This window comes from Callorhinchus milii, unplaced genomic scaffold, assembly GCF_018977255.1.
Source record: "Callorhinchus milii isolate IMCB2004 unplaced genomic scaffold, IMCB_Cmil_1.0 Scaffold3, whole genome shotgun sequence".
Classification (NCBI taxonomy): Eukaryota; Metazoa; Chordata; class Chondrichthyes; order Chimaeriformes; family Callorhinchidae; genus Callorhinchus; species Callorhinchus milii.
The window spans coordinates 4,388,843-4,406,084 of NW_024704744.1; the positions used below are offsets into that span (position 1 = coordinate 4,388,843).

At 44.4% G+C, this 17,242-nt stretch overlaps 1 protein-coding gene across 3 annotated transcripts in view; it reads right to left on the reverse strand.

Moving 5' to 3' along the window:
* The window catches only part of LOC103185603 (adhesion G protein-coupled receptor B3-like), an 89,263-nt gene that overhangs the window by 20,074 nt on the left and 51,947 nt on the right, over positions 1-17,242 (reverse strand). For 2 of the 3 annotated variants that reach the window (XM_042333403.1, XM_042333401.1), the window contains exons 7-10: positions 15,080-15,251; positions 13,766-13,861; positions 10,805-10,844; positions 920-1,024 (exon numbers count right to left, since the gene is read on the reverse strand). In XM_042333403.1, the coding sequence (XP_042189337.1) occupies positions 920-1,024; positions 10,805-10,844; positions 13,766-13,861; positions 15,080-15,251 (413 nt within the window). The remainder of the gene's footprint in view (positions 1-919; positions 1,025-10,804; positions 10,845-13,765; positions 13,862-15,079; positions 15,252-17,242) is intronic. The other variant, XM_042333402.1, reaches the window with a different exon arrangement.

The window sequence follows — 17,242 nt, forward strand, 5'->3', positions numbered from 1 at the left end:
CCTCCCAGAACAGAGCCTACTGGGGTCTAATTTTTGACATTCTTAACTGATTTCTTAATGGTATTGTGCAAATTATCACATTTCTCATCATTTGTGATTTTTTTGACTGATTTCTTAATTGGAAACATGCGCTTGTGGCACTTCCAGAACACCAAAAGTGATAATTTCCTAACCATTGGGACTGTGTTTTAGTAACTGGATGATTACACATTTCTCATTAAAAAATCTGATATGAAATATCACAATTTAGGTCCCAATATTTCCTAGGTGCCCACAACGTCACCATTGGATGTCCTATCTTCTGCTGGATACTGAGCAAGTCTATCTCAGGGACTTCCCGAGGTATCAATGTGACATGTCTCTTCCGAGGGATCAATGTCCAAATTAATAAAATATTTGGGTGACATTTCATGTTCATAAGTTTACTAAGTTCTACTTTCACTGTGATATTTAGGGAATTAATTTATGATATCAATTGCCTTCCACTATCCTGGCAGTCATATGCACATGTCACGTCCCAAACTATATACTGTATCCCAAGCTATTGTATTCCAACAGAAATCTATCTAATTGGTTTTCCAAAGAATCAACACTTTCTGCCGGTGTCTGGGTGTGAGAATCCTTGGTTGGATTAGGTGGATTCAATGTCCAAACTATTCTGCTCGTGAGAAAGTTTCTCCTACCCTTTCCGTTTGCTCATTTGCTAACTATCTTAAATTACTAAGCCTAGAATCACTCCTGAGTAAGAGTGAGAGTGAGAAGAAGCTCCTCTTGATCTGTTCTAAGTCAACCAACGTGGGGCAATAACCCTTTGATAAAGATACATTGGTGGCAAAAGCAGACTTTTCTCTAAGTACATTTTTAAAAGCACATGGAACTAGGACAAGACGGTAAATAAGTAAATCTCTACAAACCGTACATAAGTCAAGATCACCTGTGTTTGGATACATGGGCAGCATTTTAGTGTGGCCAGTTCTATATAAGCTCTTGTTCTGGGATGATCGATGGTGGTGTTCAGGATGATCTTTGAAAGAGCATATCAAAAAATAAAAGAAATGAAAGAATCATCAATACCGAAACAATACCAGGTTATCAGCCATCTCATAGTTTCAGCCCAACTCAATGGTATCACACTTGCCTCAGAAGATTGGAGGGTCAAAGCCCTCATTGGGATTTGAACTCACATAGTCTAAGATGACACTCCAATGCAGTGCTGGGGTTATGCAGCATTGTTGGAAGTGCTGTCCTTTGGATGAAACGTTAAACCGAGATCTCAGGTTGATGTTAAAGATCCCATGGCACTATTCGAAAAGAGAAGGGAGATTCTCCCGGTGTCCTCTCCAACAATCCCCCAAATAAAATTGGATATTCACTTTGTGGCTGTTTGTTTGACACTGCTGTGTGCAAATTGGCTGCCGCATTCGCCCACGAATACATAATAACTCCACTTCACAATAAATCGAGTTTGATTCCCGGGCAGGGCGAAACCTTAGGCAAGTTTCCTTACTCACCTCTGTTTACCTAGCAGTAAGTAGGAACCTGGTTGTTAGTCAATTGGAGGATTGCTTTCTGAGGGTAATAATCCTTACAAAAATAATAATAATTCGGTCACTCAATCCACGACTGTTTTTGGGATGTTGCTGTGCGCAATTGGATGCCGCATTTTGCCACACAAAATATAGCCAATTCACTTTACAATACATTCTGTAAAGCACTTAAAATGTCTCAACGACATGATAAGGCACTTTATCAAATGCAAGGATTATTATTGTTAAATCCTGTGAAGACCTTTGGGATGTCCTCCCGATGTGAAAAGCAGTGATTATTATTATTATTATTACATCCACCCTCCAGACACAGAATGCAAACCATTCAATTTGTCCTCTATACACAGAGTGCAAACCATTCCATTGCTCTCTACACACAAAACGCAAAGCATCCCATTCATCCTCTAAACACAAAACACAAACCATTCTATTCACCCTCTGCACACGTAGGACAAACCCTTTCTCCAGTAAAACAAGCATAGCGATTAGGTTGGGGATGCAGTGCAGTGGAAACGTTCACAGTCAATACTCTGCATGGAGCATTCCATCATGTTCCATGGAGCTGAGGAGGTTCAGAGGTGACACGATGAGGTGTTCAAATTAATGAAAAGGCACCTGAGAATGTAGATAGTGGATAATTCATGCCTCTGATTCAAATCAAGGGGGCATAGAGATCAATTTGGAGCTAGCGTGGTCAGAAGCGAGATCAGGAAACATTTCTTCTCACATAGAGTTTTGAAGATGGGTCATAAAATCCCCCTGAAGGATGCTGAGGTGGGATCAATTAGGACGTTTTAAAGGGAGATAATTACCTGGGAAGTAACTGTAGTAAAGGGTACGGATCAAAGGCAGGGAAATGAGATTAAAACATCGGCAATGATATGACAAACTAGAGGAGCAGCCTTAAACAGGCTGTTCAGCCTTGCTCAGTTGGTAGCACTCTCATCTCTGAGTCAGAAGGTTGTGAGTTCAAGTTTGACTTGTCAGGAAGTTTGAACTCACAAATCTAGGCTGACACTCCAATACAATGCTGGGTTTTCTGCATTGTCGGAGACGCCATCCTTTAGATGAGACATTAAACAGAGATCCCGTCTGCCTATTCAGGTGGACATTAAAGATACCATGACCCTCCTTTAAAAGAGAAGAGAGTTTCTGCCAATGTCCTGGCCAACAAACCCCCAAATAAATTGAATCCCATTTGCCCAATTTATCGCCATATCCTTATTCTCAAGTGTACATCTATCCCTTTTGAACATCTCAAATGACTCAGGTGCTGTGGCCTTCTGGGATAGTGTGTACCACATTTTCACAGCCCCATGTGTGACAAAATGTTTCTGATCTCACTTCTAAACCTTTTAAACTCCAAATGTAAAGGTTACGTGACGTGTGATGTGGTAATACTGAAATTAGCAGGTGACATGTCGCAATTTGCGCTGCTGTTGCCTTTGAGAACAAGATGCAAAAGTGCTTGAGGTTGCAGGAGATGTCAGAGAGGCAAATGTGAGCCAAGGTAGAAACTTGACTGATGTTGGCAGCACTCTCACCTCTGAGACTGAGCTTGTGGGTTCAAGTTCCACATAAAACCTTTCTCAGCATTCAGTCTAGGCCAACACAATAATAATAATCCTTGCATTTGATATAGCGCCTTATCACGTCATTGAGACACCTCAAAGCTCTTCAGAGGATGTATTCTAAAGTGCACTGACTGTGTATTTTGTGGGTAAAATGCGGAGTTTCTCCCACTGTCCTGCCCAGCACAGTGTCTTTTTGAGATGTTCTCCTGCCATAGAAAAGCGCTGAATACCAAGTGCAAGAATTATCATTATTACTATAATTATAACAACCTCCCTGATAAAACTGATCATGGCTGTTTGTGGGACGTTGCAGTGTACAAACTGGTTGCCACAGTTGCCTGTCAAATACACCTTACAGCAAATTCTGTGAAGAGTTTTGATGGTGTGATAACGCTCTATATGAAATACAAGGATTTATTATGCTTATTATCAACAACAACACGCATTTATATAGTGTCCTAGACGCAGGGCAGTGCCTCGGAGTGCTTAATAGTGGTGGAAACGGATGCTGAGCCGGGGGGGTGGAGGTGACCATAAGAACGGTTGAAAAGGAAGGGCTTCAGTCACGACCTGGAAGGCGGCAAGGCGGAGGGATTGAGGGAGAGTTCCAAAGCTTCAGGGCGTTATGACTGAAGGCATAGCCGCCGATGGTGGAGTAGAGGGCACAAGGGACATGCAGGAGGATGGACCCAGCTGAGAGAAGGCAGTGGGGTGGTGGTTGGGGTAGAAAACTGGTCAAAAATGTAGGGGGGTGCCAGGGCATGAAGGGATTTGTTGATGAGTAAGAGGATCTTGAAATCAATCCGTTCTGTGATAGGGAGCCAGTGGGGACTGGCGAGGACTTATATGAAGGGGACAACAAATGCTCAGGATTAGGTCCCACACTTCCCATGCGTTGTGACTGGCTTCTAGTTCTGGATGGTTCAACTCAACACCCCACCAACTCCGCCGTGCTTTAAATTCAGTTTGAGTTCGCTTGTGTCTTTGCACCAGGTCACAGCTCTGCAGTTTGGATCAATGCCAGGACACTTGCGTATTGCACTGAGGAGTCCCTCTGAAGCCACGCTCCATTTACAGAACCAGAGCATTTTACAGCACGGCAAGCTTACTGTGCTATGCCAGCACTCTACTCAGTCTCACTTTTCTGCCCTCCCTCCCCACACACACTCACACACCCCTTTTATATTTTTCCCTTTCAATTATTTGTCCAGTTCCTTTTACACACCATTACATACTATTCATCCACAAAATACATAGTCATTGCGCTTTCCAGTATATTGTGTGAAGCTCTTTGCGACATTCTCCCGACGTGAAAGGCGCTGTATCCAATGTAAGGATTATTATAAAAAAATTGGGGGGCACTCAATCCACGACACTGCTGTGTGAAATTTGGCTGCTGTGTTTCGCCCACAAAGTATACAGTCAATCCACTTTACAATATATCCTGTGAAGCGCTTTGAGACTTCTCCACAACTTGATAGGCGCTATTTCAAATGCAAGGATTATTATCCCTATTATTATTCAACCTATACATTTTTTTTTAACAGGGCATTCCATGTGCAAAAACCCTTCAGGTGTGCGAGGTGAGCGCATGTATGTGTAAAAATTCTCTGAATCATTCCCTTTTTGTTGTCAGAAATGATCTTAACAAAAATGCCCTCTAGTTACCAACCAGGTAGAATTTGACAACCTGCTCTTTTCTTCCTCCTTACCCCCTCCCCCAATCCTCAACCCTTTCCTCAGTAATAAATTATTCCTGTGGACGCTGAACATAAAATTCACAAGCAAAGCAGCTCTCTACAGGCCTGTCCTGATAAGCAAGTCCTTCGTGAATTTCCCCATCTCTTTCTGCAACATTCACTGCTGCGTTCAGACAAAGGCATTCATTCAGCTCATGATCAACTCAGATCTTCAAAGCCGCATGTTGTGTGCCTGCTGATACTGACTGTATCTCCTTAAAGGTGCAGAAGCTCCCTGGAATAATATTTACCATACAGCGCAACACAATTGACACTGACACAACAACAAACAACAACAATTTGCATTTTTTTATAGCGCCTTTCGCATCACGAGGATGATCTGGGATGCTTCCTTATGTGAGGGACGCTATATAATTGCAATCTGTTGTTGGTGATCTCCACAGGACGTTGGAATAAAACGCATCCCTGCAGGAAACATTGTGGAGTGCAGTAGCTTAGTGGTTAGAGCACTCGCCTCGCAAGCAAAACAAAATGTTAGGCAAGTTTGATTACTCCACGCACATCTGTTTACCTAGCAGTAAGTAGGGAACCAAACTTGTTAGTCGATTGGTGGATCGCTTTCCCAGGGGTAATAATCCCGTCAAAATAAAATAAATAGTAGTAATAATTTAGTCACTCAATCTGTGACTGTTTGTGGGACACTGCTGTGTGGAATTGGCTGCCGTGTTCCGCTCACAAGATATACAGTCAACTCACTTTACAGTATATTAATCATAATAATAATCCTTGCGTTTGATATAGAGCTTTTCAAGTCTTCTAGACATCTCAAAGCGCTTCACAGAGTATACGGTAAAGTGAATTGTATATTTGTGGGCAAAATGTGGCAGCCAATTGCACACAGCAGTGTCCCACAAACAGTCGTGGATTTGAGACATATCAAAGATGTGATAAGGCGTTACATCAAATGCAAGGATTATTATATAATAATATTGTTAGATATAATAGTATGTTATAGCCAGTGCTCTAACCACTAACAACAGCAATAACAAATTACAATTGTACAGCGTCTTTCACGTCAGGAGGACGTCCCAAGGCACTGAGACATTATTATTAAACACCGACTGTGCACAGCAAAGAAACGATTTAAATCAACAGACAAGGTGAAGAGCAATATTGCATTAAAGTGAAGCCATGAACTATTTACAATATTCACGACCCTGACAATGTGCCTGCTGTCAGTGAGCTATGCTGTGTGTTTCCATCCTCCTAGCTCCCTGTTTCTGGCTTCTTCTCCATTGTATGCTTCTGTCTTATTGTAACTGATACCGACTTGAGAGGGAAAGAGAGCGACAGGAGCCAAGGGTTGCTGATGGCAAGACGTAATGGAGGAGGATACCGGTATCTGTGGTCTTGCCCCCTCACATCTCATCTCCATCCTCTCTCTCCCCCCTGCCCCCTAATGAAGGCATCTCCCTGTGCAGTCACACTTCCCTGCTCTTTTTTCCTCCTCTCTTGGCGTCTTCAGTGTTAAAGTGCTGCGGAGCAGATGGATCTCCACAGGTGTCAGACACCCGGCTGACCAAGAGAAAATCAAGTGCTCCGTCATGTGTCCCATCGCCTGCCTTTCCTTCTGAGGTTCCTTCACCTGTGGCAACTGAACAGCTGTAAGCACTCGATGCAGAGTTGGACTGTTACATGGTTGTCAGGGCTTTAGGGAGGTGGAGAATGTCAGCCAATCAACGATTTCCTCCCCACTCCAGATCTCCCTCTTCTCTGGGACTCAAGTCTCTCCGGGTCTCGCTCTCTCTCACTGGGTCTCCCTCTCTCCTCTTCATTAAGCACTCAGAGTCACTGCCCTGCGTGAAGGGTGCTACATAAATGCAAGTTCTTGTTGTTGTTCATCTTTCTCTCCATCTTCCTCCTCCTGAGGAATCAAGCTGCTGAAATCTTCCTCCAAATCCTTGCTCACGCTGTTGCTTTTGCTGCTGAGATCCAGGCAGAGAGGGGTGGGAGGTGGGAGGTGTGGGTGTGTGGTGGGGAAAGGTTCAATGCTGGGAATGGTGCGGGGAGGCTGAAAAAGACAAGTGAAAGGCATATCATCATGTTTCATTACCATTGCCGATGTCTGCAATTGCAATTCATTTAGTGCACAGATTTCAGGCTGGATAATAATAATAATAATAAACAGTGGACTAGAAACAGTAGACTATTTATTGCCATCACATCCAGCCCTAAATATAGCTGCATTGTTATGTTGAACAATTTGCAAACATTTTTGATATTGATGTAAAGATGGACTATTACAAACATCAACCAGCAAACTTGACATTGAAAAATAACACCTCAATAATCTGGGACTCCCAAAACATATAGATAGAACAGTAATCTGTAACAAACCCAGACATCATCATGAAGAAACAAATGGATTGTGCATATAGTATTACTGATGTGGCTGTCCCAAGTGATTACAACGTAAAATATAAGGAACTTGACAAGATCAGGCGATATATCAAACTACAAATTGAATGTGGACTTATGTGGCAACGTAAAACATAGCTCCTATAATCATCTGTGGAACTGGGACTGTGATAAGACTATTCAAAATGATTTAACAGAATATCAACCGCCCGCAAAACGTAGGTGTTTCAGGAAGTTCAAATATACTAAGAAAAGTAACAGTGTTATTGGTCTGGCTGACCCATCACTGAAAACTATTTAGAAACTACCACTGCAGAGTGTTTTAACCTGTAATAAAATAATAGTAATATTCCTTGCATTTTGCATTAATAATGATGATAATATTTTATTTGATATGGGGTCTTTCATGTCGTGAGGACTCCTCAAAGCGCTACACAGGATATACTGCAAAGTAGAGTGATTGTGCATTCTGTGGGCAAAACGGGGTAACCAAATGGTGCACAGTGATGTCCCACAAACAGTCATGGAGTGAGTAACCAATTTTATCCGGGGGATTGTAGGCCAGGGCACTGGGAGAAACTCTCTTGTTATTTTGAATAGTGCCATGAGATCTTTAATATCCACTAGAATGTCAGCCTTAGTCAGGAGTTCATTTCTTACATGGTATCTGGTGATCCATAGCTTGAGGACATCTCAGACGCCTCCAGCTCCTCCAGAATGGGCATTAGAGGAACTGCTACCTTCACTGTAGGGCCAGTTGGAGACGCCACCTGCCCCCTCCCCCACGCTGCCTGTATTCATGGGCCGACATCACTCCCTACGCATCACATGCATAGGAAGTGGCATCTGAGGCCACTTCCTATCCAGGAAGTAAACGGGAGTCTGCGCACTATTTGCGCTACAAGCGAAATAATAATAATCCTTGGATTTGATATAGCGCCCTGTCATATCTTGGCAACGTCTCAAAGCGCTTCACAGAATATACCGTAAAGTGTAGTGAAATCACAAATATAAGGTCCCACTGCAACTTTTTGGGTTGGGCTAGAGAGAATTCATAACCGGGTCTAGATTTGACTCTATCTTTTTGAGAGGACGTAACAAGGAAAATATCATTGATTATTTTGCATTGTGTTGGCAGCTCTTATTTTGCGGGACTTGTAGCAAGACGGAGGGAGGTGGGGAGATGCGAGTGGGGGTATTTTAATCCAATGCACAACACACACCACCGTGTTCTGTTCATCTTACCTTTGCACTTGCCTTCTTCTGGCTCCTTGAAAGTCCAGCTGACCTTCCTCCATCGTCAACGCTGGGTAATGATGTCAGGAGGAGACTTCGAGAAGATTCGAGGAGAACATCATGCCAGGGTCGCCTACAATCACCCCTCCCTCCCAGATCTCAGCCTCCTCGACCGGACAAAAATGAAGAGGTTTCTCATCAAGTTGGCTCCGACTTTTTCCTCTTGAAATCAGCAACTGATACTCAACAGAGGTACTCTCACCTCTCACCTCACTGTGACTTGTTCCAATGCTCCCTGAGCCTTGTTCTCTAAGACGGCCATGAGTTCCACCAGCTGATTTTGACCCTCTGCTGGAGACTACGACTCAAAAATACAACTAACAATAATAATAATTATGGCATTTGATATAGCGTCTTACCACATCGTTGAGATATCTCAAAGTGCTTCACAGAATATATTGTGAAGTGGATGAAACGCAGCAACCAATTGCACAGCATAGCAATATCCCAAACAATCATGGATTGAGTAACCAACTTTGTTTTGTGGAGAGATTATCCCCCCCGGAAAGAGATCCACCAAATTGACTAACATATGGGTTCTTACTTACTGCTAGGTAACCAGAGGCGTGTGTGGTAAGGAAACTTGCCTGAGGTATTGCTGCATCCGGGAATCAAAACCCAGGTCATCTTACTTGCCCTGGTTATAACTATGCCCGTGCTTTGTTACATGTGGACAATTTGCGTCCCCTTCCGGGTAATGAGGTTGCCGCAGATGCCGAAGGATTTTCGGCAGGAACCTAAAAGCCGTCCGTGCTTAATACACCAAACTGGCTGACATCCTCTATTCTAATCTTCCAATGGTTTTGGACCAATCTCAATTGGTCCTGTTTTGAAAACTATGCAAAAAACCCCACAATGGAGCCCTCTGAGCCTTTGTCTACCCATGTTCTGAGGAAAGCAAAAGAGATTATAATAAAATAATAATAATAATCGTTACAATTGGCACAGCGCTTTTTCACTTCGGGAGGATGTCTCAGAGCGCGACACAAGATATACTGTAAAGCGTAGTAACTGTGTGAACACGGCAGTCAATTTTACGCACAACAATATCTCACAAAAAGCCATTGAGAGAGTTACCAATTTTATTTGGGGGATTGTTGGCCAGGACACCAGGAGAGAGAAACGCCCTCCTATTTTTAAACATTGCCATGGGATCTTCATCTTGGTTTATCATCTCATCTGAAGGACGGCATCTCTGACAATGCAACACATCCCCAGCGCTGAACCGGAGTGTCAGCCTAGACTATGCGTGTGAGTTTAAAGTCCTTGAATGGGCTTGAATTCACAGTCCCTGGGAGAGAGACCAGCTTCGGGGATGGAAGCTGCCGCAAAGCAAGGCTGCCTCCAAAACTCGGGCTGCCCTGATAGCAAATAAATCGCAAATAGCAATCACTTAGCATATGATTTAGTATAAATTCAGTGCGAATTGAAGTCCCGTGTTATGGTATTGATCCAACAGAGCCTTCGAAGGCTTGAGAGTAGCATTGAAATAGAAAAGAAAGCTTGCTACCTATTCGTATATTTGCTCCATTTAACTCTGAGTACACTTGAGAGCCTTATTAACAAAGTGCCGAACAAGGAGTGCAATCCCTCTTGGGTGACGTTCAGCCAACCAGGCGGAAAACACAGCCCGCGATCCGAATGGTGACTGAGATTTTGAGTTGGTCGGTGTCACATACTGAGTACCATGTTGTCTGTTGCCTGTTGGAACCCCTGTCTGACTGGACCGTAAGACAGCCCAGCCCACCAGCGGCAAGAATAGCGTCTCCTGTCACACTGATACCTCCCTACCACACCTTCCGGCATTCCTCCTTCTCCCCCACCCACCACCCACCCAGCCAAACCACCTGGGTTCCTGTGGGTCTGCCCGACAAACAAGAAGATACCGGGTGGATGGTGGGGGAGGGAGGGAGGGAGGGAGCGAGAGAGGGGGAACGAGATTATTTATGAATCCAGAGAAGATCTAGGGATACACAGATCTCTTTGACATGGAAGGATGAGAGGGTGAGTGGGTGGCTGAAGAATACTGCAGGGAAGAGTGCTTGAAACAGAAAGGCCACAGAAATGTACAGACAATAACCCAGTTGCCTTGCCAAGTCTTTCTCAGACACTTAGCAACCTGCTCTGCATTCCTAATCTTTGCTGCTTTTATCTCAGATTTCCAGGTTTTGCCTTCCTCGCTTACACCCCACCTCCTCACACCCACGCACAAACTCACACACCGCCTCTCCCTCCACTGTCAAATCAATAAGAACGTTTCAACTCTTACCTGATCGGCAGGCAATGTCCACATCTTTCTCAAAGTCTGTCTGTTGAGAAGCAGCAGAAGAAAGGAATCAGTGAAGAAGAACAACAACAACAACAAAAACTTTGGCACAAAAGAACATAGGAACAGAAGTAGGCCATTCAGCACCTCGAGCCCATTCATCCATTCTATTAGATCATGGCAGATTAGCACCTCAACTTCATTAAATAATAATTAAACAATTAAATTCCCCTGTTCTTACAATTGAAAAGAAAGACAGGAAATCGGTTTAACGTCTCATCTCATTTACCCGCCTTTGGCCCATATTCCCTTGATACTCTTACCTAACAAAAATAATAATAACAGTCATTGCTATTAGCACCTCATCACGTCTTTACGACATCTCAAAGCGCTTCACAGAATATACTGTAAAATGAATTGACTGTATATTCTGTTGGTGAGGGTGATAAGGCGTGATATGAAATGTAAGGATCATATTTGAATTACATTGGCTGAAGTGTCTTCTTCCTTCGAAACTTACTTGCGATCTTTGTGAAATAACCTCGAGTTACACAGGCTACGTTGGAATTTCCATTTGTGTTGGATTAATTCAACAAAGGAAGGATCCCATCCCTTCTCTCCCATTCCCATCCCCTGTTCTCGCAAAACAAAATTTGCAGAAATGCTACTTCAGTGAGCGAGTAGGAATTCTGAGGAACAGGCTCTCTGGGTTCACAGTGGCGATTTTTTTCAAGAACAAATTAGGCAGATTTTTGTTAGGAAATAATACCTTGGGATACAGTATATAGTTTGGGACACGACATGTCAGGATGGTGGAAGATGAACTGGATGGATTTTGTTCCTCTTTCGTCTGGCAATTCTTGCCTGATTTGAGGAGGTGTCTCCTCCAGCAATCAGAAGCGACTCCGAATTTATTGAAGGGTGGTGGGGGGGGGAGAGGGTATCTAAATTTAGAGCAAAAGACAATTCCAACTCCTGCATTCCCCCTACTTGCAAAATATTCCAGATTGACTTACATTAAAAATAATAATAGTCCTTGCATTTGATACAGCACCTTATCACATCGTCAAAATATCTCAAAGCGCTTTGAAGTAAGTGAAATATAAAAAGGATTGGATAGTAGAATCTTTACAACTAATAGAAAATCTTTATATATAATATGAAGTGAATCCTTTTATCTATCCAAAATGTGACAAAGAATCTTTTATATATATATTGTAATAATGTGTATGTATTGTGTCCAGTTTCATTTGGCTTTCGTATCGTCCACAAAATACAGTCAATTCACTTTACGGTATATTTTGTGAGGTGCTTTGCAACGTCTCAACGACGTGGTGAGGAGCTATATCAAATGCTTGCATTACTATCAATATTTCTGTGGGTGAATTTACTGAAATGAACATTTGCAATGTTACACTGTGTTACTCTGCCTTGCCCACTCCTCCTATAGGAACTGAATTTGAAAGCTGACCCCTTTTGTTTTGTATATTAACGAGGCTGAGAGAGAGAGAGAGAGAGAGAGAAAATAATCTGAAATCTAAAGCCAAGGCAGATTGCTGAACATGATAAATTGGCTTCAATCGAATCACAGTTCACTATTCCGCTGGCTGTAGAGAGGGGGAAAAAAACTTCTGCAGCTGAAATTGCATTCGTTTGTTATGTGGGTGCAGATGCAGACAAAAATAGCTCTCAACTCTAATTCAGGACCAGTTATAAAGAACGTATGACACTCCATGTACTGTCCATGAATCATCTCTGGCTGAAAGAAATAAATCTCTCCCCCCCCCCACCCAGCCCCCCCACCCCCAGTTGAATACAAAGTAAGAACTTTCAATCAGGTTTATGGGAATCCAAAGTCACATTCTGGGCTGAGCGCAGAGCAGTCTCTCACAGGGCAAGTTTGGTCCTTTCAAAGAGACGGTAAAGCAAAAACAACAACTTGCATTTATACAGCGCCCTTCGTGTGGGGCAGAGTCTTGGAGGGATTAACAGTGGCAGAGTCTGTCCCCGAGCCGGAGGGAATAAGGAGGTGCAGATCAACTCGAGGCTTATGTACTCGCGCCCCCACCCCCCCGCCCCTCACCCGTACAAACAGGTCAACTTTCAGCTTAACAGTTCAGGCTGACGCTCCAGTGCAAGGTCTGGGGAAGGTTTCGTTGTCAGAGACACTGTCCTTTGCAGAGGAGATGTTAAACTCAGCACTAATTCCATTCTGCATAGTGGTGCAAAGCGTTTCTTTTATATGATAGGCCCTGAGTGACTGTAAATCGATGCGACTGTTTGGCCCACAAAATGCTCACAGTCACTCCACTTTACAATATATCCCGCAAAATGCTTTGACACAAGGCACTACATCAACAACAACAACAACCTGCAATTATACAGTGTCTTTCAAGTCAGGAAGATGTCCCAAGGTGCTGGACAATGGGGGGGTTTGCATCCGAGCTGGGAGTTGGGATCCTGAAGGTGGCAAGGGAGGGGGCGAGGCGGAGAGGCTCTGGGATGGAGATCCAGAGAGTGGGGGCAAAAGCTGAAGGCTCCACTGCCAACGGTGGAGTAGGCAGAGCGGGGGACATGGGGCAAGCCAGTGCCCCTGAGTGCAGAGAGCGGACAGGATGGTGACATTTTAATAGGTTGCAGAGGTGGGGTGGAGCAAGACCATGGAGGTCTTTAAGGGTGAGGACGAGAAACTTGGAACTGGATCCTCTGGGGGATGGGGAGCAGTGAAGCCGGGCGAGGATGGGTGTGAATGGAACACAGAGCTGAGTGCGAGATCATTATTATAACAACAATAACTGGATAGTGCCCCACAGGTGGGCAGTATCTCAGAGCAATAAACAGTGGTGGAGCTCAACACCAAACCAGACAGAGAGGGGATGTGGCCAAAGGCACGATCAAATGCAATGTGAAGATGGGCAAGGAGGGGGCGAGGTGGAAAAGGAGCAAAGTGAAGGTGACACTAACCATGATCCGGGCATGTCCGTTCGGAAAGGTACCGGCTGCGTCCCCTGTAATTGGGTCCTGGCAGTTTCTCAGCCTGCATTTAAATGCATCTTGAACCTGTTTAACAGAAACATATCAATCAATCAACTCGAGTCCTTTACTGTAACCAAACCTTAGACTGGAGAAACAGGCTTCACTGGTTCTGTGTTTTTTGGTCAGCCATAAAAACCCATCACTGCGCTCAAGAGAATCCAAACCAAACTGAGAATTCCACATACGTACACCACCTACACATGGGAATTTCCCTGTGTCTGGAATGGAATGTGCACTCTCTCTCCCTGGAAGGATGCATCCTGCTCACCTAATCCTGGAAAGTATTAGCGTAGGTTGGCAAGAGCCAAGGCTCGAGCAGCCCAGAGTGCGCGGATGGGAGTAACTGCTGTAGTCTAACCAGCTAAAACCGCATAGCTTGCCATTGGTATCCCTGTCTATCAAGCATCCCGCTGCTTGTTGAGCAAGGATTACCCAACCCGCTAGGGCTCTGGCTTGAAGGGTTAACGGGAGCCGAGTAGGAAGAATCCCTGCTGCCAGGAACTGGACTACCCTTCCAGGTTGCAAGTGCTTCGAGATGTGATAAGGGCACGATATCAAATGTAATGACTGCGAAACACGCGGAAGGAGCAAGATAATGGGAAATTGCCATTGAATTGAGCACAGGTTCAATAGTTTAAGACTTTGCTGAGAGTCTACCATCGTGTTGAGGTGGGGAGGGAGGGTGGTTGGGAGGATATCCCAAGGCGCTTCAATTAACAGTCCCAGCTTTTGTTTAATAATAGTAAATAATATAATAATCTTTTTAATAATTATATTTGATGTGGTGCCTCTATAACATCTCAAAGCACTTCACTCATCAGTAGTGCGGTGTGCACGATCCCCCCCCCCCCCCCCCCCCCGCCGCTAAAGATAATCCTTGCATTTGATATAGCTCCTTATCACATCGTTGAGATGCCTCAAAGTCCTTCGTAGGATATACTGGAAAGTGAATTGAATGTGTATATTGTGGGCGAAACGCAGCAGACAATTGTCCCACAAACACTCATGGATTGAGTGACCGCATTGTGTCTTATTGGGTGGATTATTACTCCTGAAAAGCGATCCGCCAATCGGCTAACAACCGGGTTCCTACTTACTGCTAGATAAACAGAGGCGTGCGGAGTAAAGAAACTTGCCTAAGGTTTCTCCGCGCCTGGGAATCGAACCCGGATCCTCTCGCTTGAGAGGCGAGTGCTCTAACCACTGCCCTAAGGGACAGCTTCTTCCCCCACCATCTCTCACCTCTCTCCTCAGCACACAGTGCACCATGACAATGACAAAGCCCTGGAGCGAGTCGAAGACGGCGAAGAGGATCTGGAAGAGGATGGAGCGCTTGTCGGTCATGGCCAGGACAGCTGACATCCAGGTCAGGGCGAGCAGAGGCAGCACCACACAGGAACTCCAGAGAGACGCCCTGCACACAAGCACACCCCGGCTGAAATGTTACCAGGAAAAACAGTCGCCCGATTGCACAGTGGACACGGATTTAAAACCAAATTAAATAAAAAACACCCTCTTTGTCGTATAATAACTAGAGATCAGAAGTTTACATTCTTTTTTTACACACAAGAATTAACAGCTTGTGCTCTCCCAATCTTTTAAGCCCCGTATATAAATATAGTTATACAGTAAGTTTTAAAAAATATATATATATTTATATATAAAAACTGACATAATATCTTGTCTAACAACACATCATCGTTTAAAAAAAAATCGCCTTTACAAAGTCCCTCAACTTAAAAGAGATTTCGCCACATACAATACTTAAAAGGAGATAAATTTATTCATGAGTTATAAATGGTCATAGTTAAAAGTAAATTTATTGACTTTTTTTTCCTTTTCTCTCTCTCTCTCTCTCTCTGTCTCGTTCTCTCTCTCTCGGTGCGCTGTCGGCAACCGGTATTTGCCTTCGTTTAATTTCTCTTTCTCTCTCTCGTTTGTTTTTTTCTTTTTTTGTTTGTTGTTTTTTTTAAAAAAAAGTTTTCTAAAATTTTCTTTATTTTTAGTAAGAGAAAAATATATATATGTGTGTGTGTGTGTATAAAAGGTAAATTTGAAATGCTTGAAACTAACATGGCATTACTGGCGGTGGTTGTTGATAAGGCTGTTGTAGAAACAACTCCACACTTGGAACATTTGAGCGTCAGACCGCTATTGGGCTCACTCATCTGACTGGAAACAAATGAAAGTTCACAAAAAAAAGGAAAGAGAGAAGATTGCAGCTTTAAAATAAAAGTGCACACAGCACTCCTCGGGGAGTCCAAAGTAGAATCCGTCCGCGGGCGAGCTCACTGGTTCATCGCAAACCGCACCACACATCAAAGCGGAAGCCATGCAGAGAAGAGAGCGAGTGAGTGAGTGAGTGAGTGAGCGGGTGGCTGGGTGGGTGGGTGTTGGGTGGGTCAGCATTAAGTTTACATGCGTGCAGAAAGCCCTCCAGTGTTATATGGGTGCTGGTCATAGTCGTGGTGGTGGTGGGTGGGTGGGAGAGGGGGAATGGGGTTACGGGTTGGGAACTGGGGTGCATTTTAATGCAGGCGACATTCACTTTAGCTAGGGAGGAACAGCTGGGAGGAAGGGAGGGCAGGAGGGAGTGAGGGAGGGAGGGACGGGAGGGAGGTAGGGAAGGGAGATGTGGTTTTACTCTGCTCCGTTGAGCTGGGCTGATCACTGTTTGACCTCTTTTGACCACGTGTCCTCGCACGTTACCCACACCCGAGGCGACGGCCGGTTTGATTCGGTGACTGAGCTCACGACTCAATTATCGAAGAGGTTGCGGAGTTCACAGAGCGCGTGGCCGATTCTTCACGGGGTTGATGGTGGGAACGTGGAACGACAATGTTTATTTTGCGCCAAGGCAGCGGGGCAAAGAGGGCAGAGATTCAGGGCAATTTCAGGGGCAGACGTCAGGAAATGTGTCTGTCCTCACACGGTAATTAACACCTCAAACACAGTGCAGCCAGCCTGGCTCATCGGCACGACATGGAAGGGCAGATCAGTCACTGGGGGCAGGGAATCCTCCCACTCAGCTCCTGTTAACCCTGCAAGCCAAAGCCCTAAAGGGTAGGGTGGCCCTAACTGAAACATCAGCAAGAAAGTTTGCCAGACAGTGCTCTCAGTGTGGTTTTAGCTGGTTAGACTCCAGCAATTACCCCATTGCACACTTTGAGGTCCCCAAGCCTTGGCTCTTGCCAACCTACGCCTAATAATTTCCTTAATTAGGTAAACAGGATGTGTTCCTCCAGGGAGAGAGTGCACATTCGATTCAAACGATCTATCTCTGGAATTTCCATGTGTAGGTGGGATGCAGGGAATTCTCAGCCTGGTCTGCAGACTCATAAGCACGGTGAAGGGTTTCTGCGGTGTGTCAGACACCCGGCTGACCAAAAAAAAGATAGTGGGGAA